The sequence below is a fragment of the Equus asinus genome, chromosome 8 (assembly GCF_041296235.1).
Source record: "Equus asinus isolate D_3611 breed Donkey chromosome 8, EquAss-T2T_v2, whole genome shotgun sequence".
In the NCBI taxonomy this organism is placed as follows: Eukaryota; Metazoa; Chordata; class Mammalia; order Perissodactyla; family Equidae; genus Equus; species Equus asinus.
Window position 1 is genome coordinate 18,377,748 of NC_091797.1, and position 21,068 is coordinate 18,398,815.

Here is a 21,068-nt window from a genome sequence, read left to right on the forward strand (position 1 = left end):
GGGACCGCAAGAGAAAGATGGAGTCCAGGGAAAGGGTACTATACCACATAACGGTGAGAAAAAAAACTGGCATTCTATGAACATCATACAGCAGAGGACTGTACTACATACAGTGAGAAAGAGAAAAGAAGTTTGAGATATATTAGAAAAGTATTTGGGGCCTGGTCACTCAAAATCTGGTAGGCCAGGCTAAGGCAAATGTAGTCAAGAAAGTCTCCTTTTGAGAAAAAATACGGTAAGCCAGATTTTTCTCCCCAATTGCAAAAGGAAGCATTCAAACATATTAAGCTGATGTGCCATGTGTCATATAACACACACACACACATATATTTGTATGAACACACACCAATACACCTTATTTCTACAGTATAAATTCTGAGACCCTTATCACTACTTTAAATCCTTTCTGGAGCAGAGCAAGATACAACCAAATAGTTAAATACACACTCCTTGCCATAGCATTGAAAGGCCTTTCATGAACTACACAAGTGATTCTCAATTTTGTCTTCAGATTAGCATCATGTGAAGTGCTTTAAAAATACCAATACCTGAGTCCTACCCTATAAAAATTCTGGAGAGGATCCTAGGCATCAGCATATTTTTTAAAGACACGCAGGTAATTCTACTGTCATCAGAACAACTGTTACCAAGCTACCTTTCTAGCTTAGTTTCTCACAACTCCCCCTAGTGCCTACAGCCATTTCCTGACTATGCTGTGCTTTCTCTCATTCTTTTCATATTCTCTTTCTGTGGCCTGGAATCGCCTTTACTTTTCCACTCAACACATTTGGCTAGTTTTCTAGTCTCTGGATAATCAAAATCGCCTCATTATTATGCATATTAACTATTCAACTAGCAATTGTCAGACTGTCACTTTTAGAAATGAAAAACAAAAAAATTCTTTAAATCTTCCTGGTACCTAGCAGAAGCCAGTTGTCTCATAGATACATACCGACTGATTTTATGTTACTACATGTTTAACACTGGTTAAAAGTCTATTTCATAAGTGGGTAAGTATAATACGTAAAGAATATTGTTTGCTACTTCTTAAGAGGTCAAGATTATTTTTAGGTTCAAACTGGAGTGACATATTACAGATATCAAGATGTTCTTTGCAGAACATTAGAGATAAGTATAGTTTCCTTTTTGGTAGGGACACTAAATATAAAATATAATAGAGTCTGGCCACAGCTCTCGACTAAGGGTCCATGTACTACAGACTATTTCACAGATGAAAAGGCATTTGAATTCAGTACCTCCAATAATAGGTGCCTTTAAATGAGTCTTAAACACACAGATCTTGATTTTCATTTCACGTTAAACTGTATTACACCAAGCTTCCAGAGTACATAGCAATTTAAAAGCATATTTTGAACCTGATCTCCAAACCTCTCTGCAATATGAAGAATACTGATTTAAGCGTCCATGGCCAACATGTGAATTGGAAAATCCACACCTTCTTATTAAATTTCAATTTTCATCAAGGTTTTACTCATCATAAATGAAGCATTCCTTTTTTTGGCTCAAAGAAAGAAGAGACTATTCCTAAGCAAAGGTATAAAGGAGTGACCTCAAGACTTTCATTTCAGGCAGTATGCTGAATTATGTACCAAGACCAGAATTCAATGTAAGGCAAAAATATCTTTCAAGAATGTGGAGAAAAAAAATATTTTCAAACAAACAAAACATTTTCCGCCATTGGATCCTCCATAAAGGAAATTCTAAAATGTCTATACATACATTTTAGGCAGAAAGTATGAAATGTAAACAATTGGAAGTACAAAGAAAGTAGTGAATGTGAATAAATGCAACCAAACACTGACTGGGAATCAGCAGCATACAGATGGTGGCTGAAGCCATGAGTCTTTATATATACGACTGCCCAAAGAATCAAGACTAAGACAACAGACGATCCAACTCTGATAGTCGTTATTAATTTTTAGTTCAGTGAATGAGTGAATGAATTAATGATGCTACAGGACCTTTGGATGGGAATCAGCAGCAGTCACACAAGCTTCTGTAAAAGATAAAGTCTTACATAGTCAGTATAGCCCCACATCTTTTTCAAGGAGACAGGGGAAGATTCACAATTCCATTTTACTGGGGCTGCAAGTCAGCCAACAAGATTCTCAAAAATCTGTGGTCTCCTGTCTCACTAGTGAATTCCTAGCAGGTGACTACATCCTCCCAGCAACAGTAACTTGCTGGCCTTCAATGCCAAGCTAAAATCTGTGCCAGAGGGGAGAGAACGAAACCTCAAGAAATATCCACCAGCACAACTCTCCCTTTCTATTCTGCTCACTAGGAAACCAGACTGCCATTACTAACACACTGGTGCTAAGTCCCTGCTTGGAGAGGTTTATTATTTGGTTATGTTCTGCTTATGAATCAACCGAAAAATAAAAAGGTAGATCTCAACTTCTACAACTGCAGTAATAGAAACTCTAAAAGAAACGCTCCTCAAGCAAAAGTAAGCGCAGATTCACTGTCTCTACTAAAAAAACTATAGAACAAGCCTGGGCTTCAGCAGACCATTATAGTCTTCCTGTATATGTGACTGGGGCCGTGAAGACAGACATGTACATAAAGGTCACATTTAAGTGATTTTATAAGCCTAACAGAGCTTTTGTTACATTCTCTTCTACACATATATATGCATCCCTACCTAGCACTCCAAAATAAACATCAGTTCCTCCCTTCCTGTGATGTATATTTCATACCAAGGATGCAATGGGGTACCAAGAATGAGGGGGGCTACTGAAAGCTATGTCCAAGAAAGTCTTCTCCAAAAGCTAGCGGAAAACAACACGTGCTCCAAAGTGTTGATATCATTACTCTCCTGCAGCATACCATGGCCAGCATTTGAGGACCTTTGAGAAAATAGGGGGGAAGGAAACAGCTAAGTAGGTTTGAGAAAACCCACATGTCATTTGAGGCAAGGAGTAGACAGTGAAGATTTAAACTCCATTCTTAAGATTTGTAAAAGTATCCCGTGAAATGACAGGAGTCACTTAAGAGCCAAAGATAGTAGGGTGATCAGTTTCATGTTTTCTAGTAGCTCCTTTTTTTCCTCCCCAACACGGCAGTGCTTTGCAAAGAATATCTTCTGTGGAATTAAGATCACAAAAGAGATAAAGTCATGAACACATACACTAGTGGAATAGACTGTATTTCCTGTCAGCAGGCTTAAGGCTCCTCAAATTGGCCCTAGCCACAGCTTGAAAAAAGTCCCTCTGTTGACTGCGGAACAAGGGTAGAACTTTGATTTACGTTTATTTTTATTTAAAAGAAATAATTTAATCTATACCAATATTTAATATTCGGATTGACACTGACTCTCCCTCTCAATGCATGTGTTCAAAGGTCACTAGGTAAAGCATTGACATTTTTTCTATTTCTTGCACCGTATCTATTGAAGCCATGTCAGATTAATGAGAACATTTTGAAAATATTAAAACTTGTTCCGCTCATTACACATTTGTCTTATTTCACTTATAAAAAAGTTCTTATATTTGCACACAAACTTTGAAACCAACACTTTATTAAAAGTTTTAAAATATTTACAATGAAGAGTTTTGGTGTTATTAAGATTTAAAAATAAGAAAAAAAAAGTCTTGTATATTTTCTCACATATTTATCATTTCTAGCAATCCTCATTACTTTGTGTACAGACAGCCATAGCATCATTTTCCTTCTGCTAAAAAGAACTTCTTTTAATATCTCCTGTGCAGTACATACAGGTCTGGTGGCAATGAATTCTCTCATATTTTGTCTGAAAGTTTTAATTTCTCCTCCATTTCCTGAAAGGTATTTTTTGCTAGGTAGAGAAATCAAGGTTGACATTTATTCTCTTTCAGACTTTATGCTTTTCTCTTTATCATTGCTTTTCATCAAATTTATTATGATGTGCCTTAACATGGTTTCCTTTAGGTTTCTTCTGCTTGGAGTTTACTGAGCTTCTTCCATCTGTGGACTTAGAGTTTCCACCAACTGAAAATTTTTCAACCATAATTTCTTCAAATATTTTTTCTGTTCCCACTCACTCTCCATTGCTTCAGAGACTCCAAATACACATAAGTAAAACCACCTGATATTGTCACTCAGGTCACTGATGCTCTCTTCAATTTTTTCTAGTTTTTTTTCTATATATTTTTAGATAGTTTCTATTGTTATATCTTCCACTTCCCAATTATTTTCTCCTGTAGTCTCCAATTTGCTGGTAATTTCATCTAATGCTTTTCATTTCAGATACAGTTTTCCTCATCTGCAAAAGTTCAATTAGGATCTTCTTTTACATTTGCCATTTTTTTCACCATCATGTTCATGTTTTCCTTCTACTTTCTTGCACACAGAGTATACCTTTAAAATAGCTGTTTTAATGTCCTTGCTGCTATTTGCATCATCTCTTGTCGTTTCTGGGTCTGTTTAAATTGACTGGTTTTTCTCCTAGTTATGGGTTGCTATTTTCCTGCTTTTCCATGCCTGGTAATTTTTTTTGTGGTGAGGAAGACTGGCCCTGAGCTAACATCTGTTGCCAATCTCTCTCTTTTCGCTTAAGAAAGATTGTCCCTGAGCTAACATTTCTGCCAATCTTCCTCTATTTTCTATGTGGGACACCTCCACAGCATGGCTTGCTAGCAATGTATAAGTCCATGCCCAGAATCCAAACCTGCGAATCCCAGGCTGCCGAAGCAGAGCATGCAAACTTGACCACTACGCCACTGGGCCAGACCCAACCATGCCTGGTAATTTTTTATCAGACAGTGGACATTGTGAATTCTAACTCTTAGGTGCTAGATTTTGGAATATTCTTTTAAATTGTATTGAATTTTGTTCTGGAATTAGTTCAATCTGTTTCCAAGGTAGGTGCAGAGAAGCCTTTAGTCTAAGGTGATATACCCTTCTATGGACTCTATCCAATGCCTAATGCGGTCTTTCCACTGTGGTTTGTGAGAACATGAGCTATTTGTGAGTTCCAGAAATTGCTTCACCAAATGCTTTCCAGCAGTTATTTTTCCAGCTATGGAAGTTTCCTTTCAGTTGTACATGATTCAGTACTCAGCCAGAGCTTCATGGCAGTCTCTACAGGGATCTCTAAGTGCCATCTCTGTGCAGGTCCCTCCATTCCGGTACTCTGCTTACAAACGGGAGCTGCCTTGGCCTCCCTGAAAGCCTCTCTCCTCTCTCTTCAGCTCTGCAGGGAAACTGGGCTCTGTTTGGTTTTCCTCCTTTCTGTTACCTATAAACTCCTTCTAGACAATAAGATCGGGTAACTTTAGGCTTGCCTCATTGGTTTCAGCGACAACTTTTGTCAGCGATAACAGTCCTATGCTACCTGCTGTCCAATGTCTGAAACCATTACTTCATACATTTTGTCCAGTTTTCTAGTTATTTACCTCAAAAGGGCAAATTCAGTCCTTGTTACTTCATCCTGGCCAGGATTTTGAGCAGATAAATGTAATAAAAATGGATCACCTCCCATTAGAAGATCAACTGACTGATTTCAGGGAATATGAGAATATCTGAATTTTAACAAAACCCCTACCTACTTGATGGAGGGGACTATAAAAGGAATATAATGTAAATAATGAAGCCAGAAACTTACTTCTTAAATTTGGCTCTACATATCTTTGTAAGATGAGTTTTTCATGGAAGACAGATATTATAACCAAGTACTAAAACTGATCCAAGACTTGGACCTAACAATAGCTATATCACAAAGGACTAATCTGGGCTTAAGAAACACTTTTATTAAGTAAAAACTGATTTTGCATCATAAATTTAAAAATTCTCCAATACCAAAAAAAAAGGAATATAAAAATCTTCTGTGTTGAGCACAAATAATGAGAAAGAAATACAGCTATAAAGGAGCATGACAAATTCAGAGACAAGAGTGTAGCTGCTGCATTTAGTGAATAAAAAGGGTAAAAGATGATAACAAAAATGTAACCGGAGAGTCAGTTCCTGACACCACCAAATGCTGGCCAGGATGTGGAGCAACAGGAGCTCCTACTCATTGCTGGGGGAAAGGCAAAATGATTTAGACACTTTGGAAGACAGTTTGGCAGTTTCTTACAAAACTAAACATATTCTTACCATATGATCCAGCAACCACACTCCTCGGTATTTACCCAAGTGAACTGAAAACTTATGTTCACACAAAAACCTGCATGAGGATGGTTATAGCAGCCTTATTCATAACTGCCAAAATTATTCATAACTGCCAAGATGTCCTTTAGTAGGTGAATGGATAAACTGTGGTATATCCAGACAGTGGAATATTAACCACCATTACAAAGAAGTGAAGTATTAAGCCATGAAAAGACATGGAGAAGCCTTAAATACATATTACAAAGTGAAAGAAGCCAATGTGAAAAAGCTATATATTGTATGATTCCAACAATATAAAATTCTAAAACATACAAAACTATGGAGACAAAATAAAGACCAGTGGTTGTCAGGGGTTGAGGGGAAGGAGGCAGGGATGAAAAGGCAGAGCACAGAGGATTTTGGGGGCAGTGAGACTATTGTGTATGATATTATAATTACACATTTGTCAAATTATACATTTTTACAAACTCATAAAACGTACACCACCAGGAGTGAACCCTAATGTAACACACAGACTTTGGGTGATAATGATGTGTTAATGGAGGTGCACTGCTTGTAACAAATGTACGACTCTGGTGCCAAATGTTCAGTCAGGGAGGTTGTGCAGGTATAGGGGCAGGGAGGATACAGGAACTCTCTGTACCTTCCGCTCGATTTTCTGTAAATCTGAAACTGTCCTAAAAAATAGTCTATTAAAAAAAATGAATCTGGAAGAGTGACATGAGCATCATGGTAGAGTGAGCTCTTCCCCTAGTCTCTCCCTACTAAGATACAATGAAAAGGACATTCAAAAACCAACAGAAGGCATCCATACAACCAAGAGATGTGTGAGAGACCCACATAGCCGTATGTCTGAATGTGGAAGTGCTGAAGATGATTAAGAAACTACTATGAAAAACCATATGCCAACAAATTGGACAATATAGAAGAAATGAATAATCTTAAGACTCATACAACTTCCCAAAACTGAATCAAGAAGAAATAGAGAATCTGAATAGACCAATCACAAGTAAAGAGACGTAAACAGTAATCAAAAACCTCTCAAAAATAAAAGTCTAGGACCAGATGGCTTTTCCAGAGAATTCTACCAAACATTCAAATAAGACTTAATACCTATCCTTCTCAAACTATTGCAAAAAATTGAGGAAGACTGAACACTTTCTAACTCATTCTACAAGGCCAACATCACCCTGATTCAAAAGCCAGGCATCGACAACACAAAGAAGGAAAATTACAGGCCAATACTGATGAACATAGATGCAAAAATCCTCAACAAAATATTGGCAAACCAAATACAGCAATATATTAAAAGAATCATACACCATGACCAAGTGGGGTTTATACCAGGGATGCAGGGATGGTTCAACATCCACAAATCAATCAATATGATACACCACATTAATAAGATAAGAAATAAAAACCACATGATCATCTCAATAGATGCAGAGAAAGTATTTACCAAGATCTAACATCCATTTATGATAAAAACTCAATAAAATGGGTATAGAAGGAAAGTACCTCAACATAATAAACGACAAACCCACAGCCAACATCATACACAATATTGAAAAACTGAAAGTCACCCTCTGAGAACAGGAACAACACAAGGGTGCCCACTCTCGCTTCTCTTATTCAACATAGTACTAGAGGTTTTGGTCAGAGCAATTGGGCGAGAAAAAGAAATAAAAGACATCAAAATTGGCAAAGAAGGAATGACACTCTTGCTGTTTGCAGATGACAGGATTCAATATATAGAAAACCCTAAAGAATCCATCAGAAAACTATTAGAAATAATCAACAACTACAGCAAAGCTGCAGGGTACAAAATCAACTTACAAAAATCAGTTGTATTTCTATACTCTAATAATGAACTAATAGAAAGAGAACTCGAGAATACAATCCCATTTATAATCACAACAAAAAGAACAAAATATCTAGGAATAAATTTAACCTCATTTAACCAAAGAGATGAAAGACCTATCCACTGAAAACTGTAAGACATTATCAAAAGAAATTGATGACATAAAGAAATGGAAAGATATTCCAGGACATGGATTGGAAGAATAAACATAGTCAAAATGTCCATATTGCCTAAAAAAAATCTACAGATTCAACACAATCTCAATCAGAATCCCAATGACGTGCTTCACAGAAATAGAACAAAGAATTCTAACATTCATATGGAACAACAGAAGACCCCAAATAGCTAAAGAAATGCTGAGAAAAAAGAACAAAGCTGGAGGCAGCATAATCCCTGACTTCAAATTATACGACAAAGCTATAGTAATCAAAACAGCATGGTAATGGCAGAAAAACACACAGATCAATGGAACAGAATTGAAAGCCTACAAATAAAACCACTCATCCTCAGATAGCTAATCTTAGACAAAGGAGCCAAGAACATACAATGGAGAAAGGAAAGTGTCTTCAATAGTGTGGGGAAAACTGGACAGCCACAAGCAAAAGAATGAAAGTAGACCATTAGCTTACACCATACACAAAAATTAACTCAAAATGGATTAAAGACTTGAAGGTAAGATGTGAAAACATAAAACCAGAAGAAAATACAGGTAGTACACTCTTTGACGTTGGTCTTAGCAGGATCTTTTCTAATATCATATCTACTCAGGCAAGGGAAACAAAGAACAAAATAAACAAACGGGACATCAGACTAAAGAGGTTCTGCAAGGCAAAGGAAACCAGGAACAAAACGAAAAGACAACCCACCAACTGGAAGAAAATATTGGCAAATCATATATCTGACAAGGGGTTAATCTTTAAAAAACATAAAGAATTCATATAACTCAATGACAAAAAAACAAGCAACCCAATCACAAAATGGGCAGAGGATATCAACAGACTTTTTTTTAAAAAAGATATACAGATTGCCAATAGGCACATGAAAAGATGTTCAGTATCACTTATCATTAGGGAAATGCAAATCAAAACTACAATAAGATATCACTTTACACCTATTAGAATGGCTATAATCACCAAGACAAAAAATATCAAATGTTGGTGAGGATGTGGAGAAAAGGGAACCCTCATACTGCTGGTGGGAATGCAAACTGGTGCAGCCACTATGGAAAACAGTATGGAGATTTCTCAAAAAAATCAAAAATAAAAATCCCATACAACCCAGCTATCTCACTATCGGGTATTTATCCAAAGAACTTGAAATCAACAATTCAAAGAGCCTTATGCACCCCTATGTTCATTGCAGCATTATTCACAATAGCCAAGACATGGAAGCAACCCAAGTGCCCATAGACTGATGAACAGATAAAGAAGATGTGGGGTGGGTGTGTGTGTGTAAATACACACACACACACACACACACACAATGGAATACTACTCAGCCATAAAAAAGGCAAAATCGTCCCATTTGCAACAACATGAATGGATCTTGAGGGTTTTATGTTAAGCAGAATAATCCAGAGAAAGGCAAACACTGCATCATTTCACCCATATATGGAAAATAGACACATGGACAAAGAGAACAGATTAGTGGCTACCAGAGGGGAAGGGGGAAGGGGGATGGGGACGAGCATAAGGGGTAAAGGGGCACATCTACATGGTGACTGACAAATAATATACAACTGAAATTTCACAATGTTATAAACTATTATGACCTCACTAAAATAATTTAAAAAAATGAATCTGGCAATAATGTTAAATATAAACCAGACAAGGGATTAAAGTGAGAGAAATTAGTTAAGAGAATACAAGGCAAGAGACAAGGATAGGCTGTAGAAACAACACTGGCAATAGAAACAAAAGCATTCTAAAACAGTATTTAAGTTTTTGCATGTATATATGAGCTACTACTATATACAACCATTGCAGATCTTCCATACAATGAGAGGAAGGTATTTTCTCCAAATTAACAATAACAAAACAAAACGAGTAACGACTTTAACAAAATAAATGTTACCTTAGAATAATTTTCCGAGTTACATGACAAATATATGCAGTGAACATTACATAATATATAATAAATCACTTCCATGTTTTTTATACCTAAGAAATTTTTAATTTATTTCAACTGAGATACTATAAAAATAATAAAAGTGTAATGACTTAATGCTTACTTTTCTTATACATTATTTGAAATAACTATGATTAAATACTACATCCTTACTGATAATGGTTTGCCTTTTTAATGAATGTAAATCATCAGTTTGAGTAAAATCTTAATTTTCTATCGATACTGACAAACTACTCCCCCTAAGAAAACTCTAAGCATTGCAAAGTGAATACTGAACACCTGTTAAAAATCAGTGTAAGTGACTCAGTGTGGAGTGATGTTTTTCTTTACAATGAAAACAAGAGGAAGATCATTTTTCTGAAAGTGGAGAAATTAGCCTCACCTTTTTCTTCAGGCTTTACGGGAAAATACTTCTTCTCTGCAGCTATCAGCTCAGGCTTTGGAGCTGAGGAGACAAACAAAGTCAATACTTTTTTTAAAAATAGTTTTAGAGCACAAAGATAATTCTACTACTAAAAAGTAAAGGTTAGTTCAAAAATAACATCACAGGAAAACAAGGTTTGACAGAAAGAACAAAATACCAGAACCACTAGGCTCAAAACCTAATCCTGCACATGCCACTATTACCATGAGTAAGTAATAATTCTGCCATCTCGGTTCCTTCTATGTCAAATGAAGATGCTCATATCCTATACAACACCACTGTCCAGTAGAACTTTTTGTGATGATGGAAATATTCTATTTTTGTGCTGTCCAATATTGACTACTGAGACTTGAAATGTTGTTACTGTGACTGTGGAATTAAGTTTGTTATTTAATTTTAATTAATTTTAAAAGCCCCATATGCCTACTGGCTAAAAAGCCTCCAATACTAACTTTCATAAAAATTACTTTTAACTTATGCTTTCCTTGCTCTGGGATTAGGTCAGCAAATACAAAGCTGAGACCATGGAGGAGGGGACGACTTGCGTTAGTCTAAAAAAGAGCAAATCTTTCAAGAAAAATAAATTGCACTACCCTTGTAAAAATCAGAAATTAGGAGCTAGAACTTATAGAAACAGAGAAAAACCCAGATTATAAGACTTTAATCCCAAAAAACTCTTCTAGGTGTACCAAAATTTATTCAACTGTTTAAAAAAATAAACTCTTCTAGTTTGTTTAACTCTTAGCACTGTCTCTGAAGGAAGAGTACATAAATAATTAGTATTGGTTTGAGACACTGACAAAAGGTAGAATAACTAATTGGCCAGGTCAATATATTGAATTTTCTAAACAGATTTAAACATAAGTCAATTTTCTTAACTCAAGATGACATATAACTAAAGTATCCAAATTATTTTCAAGATCCCTATTTTATATAGTTTGTACTTTAAAAAAAGTACTGACAAATATTAATGTATGTAAACAATTAATTTTTATATATTTCTAAAAATGTATATATAGCTCATATTTGGCTTTTGCTAATAAAAGTAAATGGTTTACATAAGACCTAATTTCACCATTTTAGAACATACAAATAAGAAAAATAGCAAACTGACTAATGTGTTTCTTACATACCTGGACCCTTAACAGGAGGTGGTGGTTTCTTTGGTTTCTATTAAAATAAAAATGGTTAAAATAGTTGAACACTTACACATTAAATATTTGTAGTTAAAGTAAATTCTGATCATTAATAATCTAAATTACATGAACATCTCTCCTCGTCCCATCTCTGTCAAAAATTATAAAATAATAAGATCCTAATGACTCTATAAAAGGTGACTGACTAAAAATTTACTCTATTACAACAAATGCCTCCTTGATCAAAAATTAAACGTTTCAAAAATTATCACTGAGTTGGATAAACCTAAAAAATCATAATGATGAGCAAAAATGTTCTGTCCTGCCTCCCCTAGTTTAAGATTTCTACAGATCATTTTACCCCTCTTTAATAGCTAAGTTCAGGGAGAAAAGAAAGGTGGCAGGGAAAGAGAGAGAGAGAAAGACTTTGTTTAAAAGAAAAAAAAGAATAGCTAATAAATATATCTAGCTTTAACTCTTGATTCTCCATAAGTCTCAAAGAAAAGTTTAAAGGCAAACGTCTGTTCTTTCTCAACTTATTCAAATTCTCTTGGGTTTATAAAGCATTCATTCATTTAAAGACTTAATTTAATGCCTTAAAAAACTTGATACATTTCTAAGTATGTAAATTTGCTTTTTCAAATTAAAAATAACTGATAATCAATACCGTGTAAACACCTAATAAAAGCCAAAAAAAATAATGTGTTCATTAAGAAAAGTATAAAAGTAAAGCACACTGAAGGCTGACTCTACACGGAATGAAATCCAGCAAAGAAAGCGCCTCCCTAAGACAGCATAAGCCTCCACTGAGTAACCTCTAGTAATTCACTTAACTAAATGAAAGATTGTAAAAGGTAAAGATTTCTGCACTGGCTTAAATCAAACATGGTAGACTGTTTTGCTGTGTGTCTGCTCTCTAACTCTCTTTCCTTCTATTTTAAAAACCCAATTACATTCATCCTTCCATGGGGGAGAAAAAGGGATCAAGCTGTAGGAAAGCACAAGATCACTGACCAATGACAGGCTCCCTTTACTCACTGTGAGAAGGAAGATAGATATACTAAATCCTGTAAGGAGGCAAAGACTGCTTCTTACCCTCTCAAATATGTGCTAACAGAATAATAACATCAACAGTACCTTAAAATAAAGATTTTCAACAAAATTAAATAAAAATATAATTTCTTCCAGACAAGTGCTAATTTGTCCAACTAGTATGGCTAGCCTTTTTTCTTTTAATTATAATAAAGTAATGAAGTCTAAGGTTACTTTTCAACATAATCGGGGGGAAAGAAAAAAGAAAACCAGGAATAAAGCACAGAAGTGAAATACTGTTTTGTTTTACTATAATTCAAGTTAACTTTTACTGAACATATAAACCTGAAACCCCCTCATAAAATTAGTAACAACGCAAAAAACCTGTTTTTTAAGAAATACTGGCAAAAGGTTCTTTAAACTATTATTATCATCATTGAAAAATAAAAGCTTACTGGAAAGTCCTTATCCAGTTCACTTATCTGAAGAGCAAAATTATCTGGAAATACTCCTTCTTTACCATTAAGTTCACCCTTCCACCAGCCAGCTTCTCCAGTCTCCTAAAATGCAAAACAAATAATAATAAATAATAGGGGTTATCTTTAAATAAGGAAAAAGTTTACAACGAAATGAATATCATTATTTTTACAACAAAAAGACCTAAGCAGATCATGAGGTCCTTCTAAAAGAAAATATTCCCCACAGATTACTTCTAGTAGTAGTTATAAAATTGAGTTTAATTTTTTAAAATATGTCAAATAATTTTAAAATTCAATTTGCAAGGATAAAATGTTCTCAGAGGGAGAAGAGAGAGGAAAAAGGAAAGGAAGTGGGAGAGAAGGGTAGAGAGAGAATATGAATTTCCAGACTGTATCTTACTTAACATTCTTCTCAACACTTTATATACTAAAAATTAATCACATTATTCATTTGCTTTAGAAATTAACAAGATCTTCTACCATTCCTTCCAATACCACCCTTCCATAAGAAATTAGGTGTTATCAGTCCAAACTGTATGAAAATTAAAAGTTACATACACTGAACCATCTAATAAAGTCAATTTAAAATAACATGAAAAATTTGAAAAATTATTTTATAGGGTTATAGCAAAAAAATATATTTATACTTTTCCTTTACAAATACAAATTACAAAGTTATTATAGGATTCTGTCCACAACCCAATGCTACTGAATTTTTTTCTTTTGCCCTAATTCATTCCAAGTTATAAAACTACCTCACTCTTTGAAATAACTATCATTTTCCACAATATGAAGTTTCATAACCATTTACATACTGATGAACCTTTAAGTTGTTTCCTTATTTTCTTTCTTTTTCTTTTTATATTACAAACAATACAACAAATATTAGATGGGGAAAAAATGGACTGAGATGGAATAGCAAGTGAGAACAGAAACCCGGTAGCAGAGGTTAGAGAAAAAAAAAACACGATGGCAAAAATAATTCCCAATATATCAATTATAAACAAAGATAGACAATAAAAGTTTGCTCAAAAAAAGAACTTTCTGAGCACTTACTATGTGCCAGGTTCTCAGGACACAGAAAGAAAGAGACTAGACAAAGTCCTAGCTCTTCTAGAGCTTACACTCTAGGGGGAATGTAAGAACATTGAAAAATACTTGTGAATAAATTAAATGATTCACTGAAAAACTGAGAAATATCTTACCTTACTTATCAAATGGATTATCTCTCCCTCTTTAAAAGTAAGTTCATCTTCATTAGTACCTTCATAGGCAAATAATGTTCTACAATATTCCTTAGCTAAAATAAAGAATGTAAATAATGTAGCTTATATAAATTGATTCTTTCAACAAATACTTATTAAGCCGCTATTTTGTATAAAGAAATGTACACTAGAAACTATTACAGATGAATTTAATAATTCTGGCCAATACTATATGTTGAATTAAGTAACAATTCCATTAATCACTCATTCAAACAGTTACTAAGTGCCTACTGGGTTCCAGGCACAGCTCTAACTGCAGGGGGGACATCAACAAAGCATACTAAAATTCTTGACCTCATGGTGCTTACATCCAGTAGAAAAACTTCATTCAAAAGCTTACCTTTAATTTTACCTTCAGCATCTGTTTTTGTTATCTCCACACTCTGAGTTTTGGATCCTAGTGACTGTATGTTTAAGGGCTACGATAGAAAAGAATGGCATCAACTATGTTAAGTCAGATTAAAGATAATATTGTTAAACAAAATTTCCATTTACAGTTATCCAGCTTTCCCTAATGGTACTTATAATCAGGTTAGTAACATGCCTGAAAACTCTGTAATGAAAAAGATGAAGGTTTCAAAAGCTACAAAATAACAGCTCAGAATTTCTAATTTTTAAAACTCTGTATCTTAAGGATAATAAACATACTCTGATACCCATAATATAGCATAGTGATTTAATTTCAGAACCTCTAAAATAAATAAATAATAAGAGCATTTGAAAATTTCCTATGCACCAAGCCCTGAGCTAAGCACTTTACATACATTATAAGCTAATCCTCCCCAGAACAATCTGCATAAAGTAGGCACTAGCATTGAGTCCTTTTACAGATTAGGAAGCAGTTAAGTAACCTGATCACAATAACAGTAATTTAGTAGTGGAGCCCAGACTGAACCTAGAAAGTCTGACTCCAGGAAGTGGGCTCTTAAACTTCCTTACAATAAGACAGAAAAGAAAAGAAAGACTTTATACTTCATTGCTGCTATCTGAATGAAAACGTTTAGGTAATGTTCCAATTCTTATTCCTATAGTCTAGTAGACAATTTTCCGTTGTAATTGACTACACTAAGTCCTTCACCACCTCATATTAGTGCTTTCTTGAGTTCTCGCCCCAGAAATAACACTACATTTAACCTTAGATTTCATTAAAAATCTGAACAAACTGCTAACTTACCTATCACTGTGTATTCTATTTAACTTTTAAGATACTCAGTTTAATTTCTCCCAATTCTAACTACCATGTCTTCCAATCTAGTGTCACCTACAAACACAGCAAATGTGTTCCCTACTTTATCAATGCCTAGATCAAAGATCAAAGCAAGCCTCAGAAAGCCATCATACAGGGTGACCCTGAGACTAGTCTCACTAATAACAACCCTTGAGTCGTGGGCATTATAAACAGCAACTGAAAGATTACTAGCGTAATCGTTAAACAAATAAAGTTACTCAAGATAATCATAAGCTTTTAGAGTCGGAAAAGGGCCCCAGATCATCTAGTCTAACATGCCTCATAATGGAGACACGCTTCTCCAACATTCGTAGTTGTTATATGGCTACACAGCACCATTCCAAAAACCACAAGAATTCCAATCTTTACCTTTAAAACCAAGAATCAATTAGACCCCATAATCTTAATGCCAGACAGTCTCAGAGCTAGGAGAGGACAGGGCAGAAAGTACAAGTTCTCTTTCTGAATGCAAATCATTATTAGATGAGAAAATACATAGTAAGCCGGGAAAGAAAAAAAAACATTGAAATGAACCACTTTAAGAGTAAACTTCACAATATATTTCACCTACCAAAACATAGTCTTATAAGTCAAGTGTAGCTAAACTAGGCAAGTAAATACAGAAATACTTTAAACTCTTAAGAGTTAAATACAGACACACAAATGAGAACCAAAAGGGAAACAACGCCCTAAAAGTCAAGGGAAAAGCCTCCTATCTGAAGCCAGAGCTCAGTCTGCAGCTCCAGGGTGTTGACATTAGGAAGGGCTTTGAAATACATGTTTTAAAGACTGTAGCTATTTTTCTTCCAAAATAGAAATTTAAGGATTTATTTTAAAACCTTATTAAATCTTATAATTTATGGTACATTCACTTTGATTTATTTCACAATGCCAGTGAAATGCTAATGAAAAATAAAGTTCTCCATATATTTAGAGAGGGAGAGGAGATTTCACCATTGCTGATAATCCAAAGGAAAGTTAAACAGCGCCTAATTAACTATTAAGTTGTGAACTTAACAGCTGCAACTATCTCATTGTGAATCCATTTTAAAATGGCCCATTTAGGCCTACTTCAAATTAAAGAAAAAATATGTAATTTTAGCTTCAAAACGCAAAAATAATGCAACAAAATTTGTCTTTTCTTACAGTACGATAACTAAAAACTCAAACTTCCACTGAGAAAAGTTTGCGTTAAATTTACCAAAAAAATCCTAATTTTATAAGAATCAAATATAAACTTTAATCACTGTAAACTTGAAAAGAGTTTCTCATTTATAATAAATTATTCATGATCTCAAAAAAAGGAAACGCAGTAAGAGTTGCAAACTCACTTTTACGTTTTAAAACACTTAACAAGAGAATAAATGGAGTTAATCTGAGTAAAATTCATCAATACTACCTTTTCTGGTTTTTTCTCTTCTATTTCACTATTGGATGTTCTTGTCCTAAGTTTCACAGAGCCTTCTTTAAAAATATCTCCAAATCCAACTCCTCGAATTTTCTTTGGCTGTGTAACTAATCCAGGTGCAGTTTCGCTCCCACTCCCAGGAGAGGGTAAAGGTGAGGTAGGCCCAGTCAAAACAGTTTCTGAAAGAAGAATTTGTTTTTGATGAAAGAATGACAAAAATCTTGACATTCTTCTTCCACAGTGTTTACATTCTATACTTCCTAATAAAAAATAGTAGAATAAAAATAATAGATTAGGGGCCGGGCCAGTGGTGCAGTGGTTATGTTCGCACATTCTGCTTCGGTGGCCCAGGGTTCACTGGTTCAGATCCCAGGTGTGGACCTATGCACCGCTTATCATGCCATGCTGTGGCAGGTGTCACACATATAAAGCAGAGGAAGATGGGCACGGATGTTAGCTCTGGGACAGTCTTCCTCAGGAAAACGAGAACTGACAGCAGATGTTAGCTCAGAGGTAATCTTTCTCAAAAAAAAAAAAGATAAATAAATAATAATGATAAATTAAATGACTGAGTACTAAAATGCCCAAAAGAATAAGATGCATTTTATACTAATTTTTGGATACTACTTAAAATAATAACAATTTTAGGTATTTTAATTAGTAAAATGTTAATTAATAAATCCAGGACATAATAATAAATCCAGGACATAAAAATAAATCCATAATAAATCCAGGACAAGGTCCTTAAGAGCATGTCAAAATTTACAGTTCTTCGACAAAGATGACGTAAGACAAACATAAGACAAGTCTGAAATATTAAAGAGATAAAGTTAATCATTTTTAAAAGTTATACGATTCAATCTGATCAAAACTAGGGTGAGTTTCTGAAGGTAAAAAGCAGCAATACTAGCAAATTTTTATTTTAAAAAGTCAACAGTTCAAGATCTATCATTTTAACTCAGAGGTGACATAATGTAAGTCTAAATTGAAAGCAGTCAATGAAAACTTAAATTGTAATACTAATTTCTTTTTTTTTTTCTGAGGAAGATTTGCCCTGAGCTAACATCCTTGGCCAATCCTCCTCTTTTTCCATGTGAGCCACAGCCACATAATAGCTGCTGACAGACAAGTGGTGCAGGTCTGCCTGGGAACCAATCCTGGGCCACCAAAGTGAAGCTCACCAAACGCTGCCACCAGGCCACCAGGGCTGGCCCTGAAAAACTTTTAAAGACAGTTTAACATTATATGGATAAGAAAAGTTGTTTCTACATTCTTGCTGCAAAAGTTCTTATTTATAGGCTTCAATGAGTCCATGAACAGCCCCCTGGAAAATTGTGTGGATATTTTTTCAGTTCATTTTTCTAGGTAAAAGAAACACAGCTCTTAAGAGATTCTCAAAGGACCTTATAATCTAAGAAACAAAGTTCTAGAGTAAATTATCCAAGAAAATTCCAGAAACACTTCAGAATGGGGGTGAGGGGCACGGAAAAATACATGATATCAGTCATTGCACTAAAGAAGTCAAAGTTTAACAGTAAGAATAACAGCAGGGGTAATAAAAATGGTAGTTACCATTTATTCAGGGTTTACTCTGTGCCAGGCGCTTGCTAAGCACTGTACGTGAATGACAGGTAATTTACATAACCATCCACAGGCTTAACATTAAGCACTATTACTCCTCATTTTGGAAATAAGTAAACTGGGCAAAGAGATGTCAAAAACTTTCCCAAGGCCATACAGGTAGTAACAAAGCCAACATTTGAACTGAATTCTAGATGACCCCAAAACCAGTCTTAAAACATTTTAATATAATGTTTCCAACAAAAGCCTCCAATTACACATTTGAAAATATGTGAGAAGTAGTTAACAGAAACTTGTGTGAACTTAAGAAATGTAATGCTAACAAGTACAGTGATCTACTCTAATGACTTTCAATATTAGCCTAACCCACATACATTTTTTGTAATATATTTTAAATCAACTTCATTGAGCGAATGTTTACAAACAATAAAATGAATCCATTTTAATTGCACATTCCAATAATTTTTGACAAATGTATGTACCACGTAACCACAACGATCAAGATATAGTCACCCCAAATCTTCATCCTGTCCTTTTTAGAGTTTCAAATAAATTTAATCACATAGCACGTACGTCTTTTGTCTGCTTCTTTTGCTAAGCAGAGTATGTGTAAGATTCATCCATGCCATTCCATGCATCTGTACTTCATTCCATAAAAAACCATTCCATATGGTTTTTCTCCTTTAAACTATGAATATGGTAGATTATATTAACTTTTGAATGCATGAGATAAACCCCATTAGTCATAACGTATTAACTTTTACATATTTTGCTGGATTTGATGTGCGGATTTATAGCTTGCATCAAATTTGGAAATGTTTTAGCATTCTTTCTTCAAATATTTTTTGTCCTCCCTCTCTCTCATCTCCATTTGAGACTTTAGCTACACATATGTTAGACCATTTAAAATTATCCCAAGTTGCAGAAATTTTTTACAGTCTTTACGCTCTTTGTGCTTCATTCTGCATAGATTCTATTGCCACATTTTCAAGTTCAATGATCTTTTCTTCAATTGTCTAGTCTACTGTTAAAATTTCACATGAAGGAATTCATTTCTGATAGTTTTTTTCATCTCTAGTAGTTCCATTTGATTATTTATGTTTAATAACTTCTATTTCACTCTTCATCATGGTCACATTTTCCATTGTATCCTTGAGTATATTGAGCATTTTTATTATAGTTATTTTAACATCTTTGTTTGTTAATTCCATCATTTCTGGTTCTCTAATAAGTAATTTTTCTTACAGATTATGGGCCACATTTTCCTACTTCTTGATATAGAGCTAGTAGTTTATTTTATTTAATGTTGTTGAGTGCTAGATTTTATTGTAATCCTTTAAAAACCAGTGATTCTCAACCTGAGATGATTTTGCTCCCCAAAGCACATGTCTTAAGACACTTCTGGTTAGCACAACTGAAAAGTGCTACTGACATCTAGTGGGTAGAGATATGGGATAATTGTAAAAATTCTGTAAGCACCAGACAGCCCCCCCCCCAGAGCAAAGAGTTATCCAGCTGAAATATCATCAGTGACAAGGTTGAGAAACCCTGCTTTAAAGAGTGCTGATTTTTTTCTAGCAAACAGGTAAGTTACTTGCATGTTAGTTTTAAGCTTTTTCAGGGCAGAACGAGAATAGTCTCCATTTTAAGGTTAATTTAGCCCCATTTCACCCTTTACTGAATTGCCCATGTATTCAATGAAGTCTTTCAAATCCCACTAGAGAGAATTCAAATAATTCTTGACCTTGCATAAAACCAGGAATTATTCATGTTAATTCCCAGTAACTACTTTCCTCACAAACTGTTCATGTCTCACCTTGTGGGGTTTCACTCTACATCTTCACAGATTGGTATTCAGCCAAACACTCAAGGCAACCAGTACTCACATTTCTGGAGCTCTTCTCTACATCTCTCTCTCTTCAGGTATTCAGCTCCACAAATTCTAACTACCCTGGGTTCCCTTAACTCAGATCTCTAACTCCTCAACTCAGCAAAACTGACAACCTTCTGCTGAGGTTCCCTCTTCCTGCACTGCAGTCCAGAAATTACCTCTTGGCAGAAATCCAGGCCAATGATAAGGTTTTCTTGTTTCTTTCCCCTTTTCTCAAGAATCTCAGTCCTGTGCTGTCTGAAAATATTTGTTTCCTATATTTTGTTCAATGTCCCAGTTTGTATGATAGGAAGGTAATTCCACGTGGTCTTGCTCCCTCATTGCTAGAACTGTAGTCTATATTCTGTAATACATAGCTTCAATAACCAGACTGCCATATTCAGGCACAGAGTATATGAGGTACTCATCTGAGAGGCCTTTTAAACTGAAACAATCTATGATATTAATAAGTCAAAGACTGATAAAGGCAACTTCAGCAGATGATTCTAAGGTGCAATTTTCAGTGTGCATATTTGATTACGGCCA

General features: G+C 34.8%; 1 protein-coding gene across 2 annotated transcripts in view; it reads right to left on the reverse strand.

Annotated features, from left to right (window-relative positions):
• CD2AP (CD2 associated protein) overlaps positions 1-21,068 on the reverse strand; it is a 129,730-nt gene that overhangs the window by 33,163 nt on the left and 75,499 nt on the right. For both annotated transcript variants that reach the window (XM_044776820.2, XM_070514795.1), the window contains 6 exons: positions 17,063-17,250; positions 14,776-14,854; positions 14,376-14,470; positions 13,147-13,251; positions 11,657-11,693; positions 10,482-10,544 (listed from right to left, as the gene is read on the reverse strand). In XM_044776820.2, coding sequence (XP_044632755.1) covers positions 10,482-10,544; positions 11,657-11,693; positions 13,147-13,251; positions 14,376-14,470; positions 14,776-14,854; positions 17,063-17,250 — 567 coding nt within the window. The remainder of the gene's footprint in view (positions 1-10,481; positions 10,545-11,656; positions 11,694-13,146; positions 13,252-14,375; positions 14,471-14,775; positions 14,855-17,062; positions 17,251-21,068) is intronic.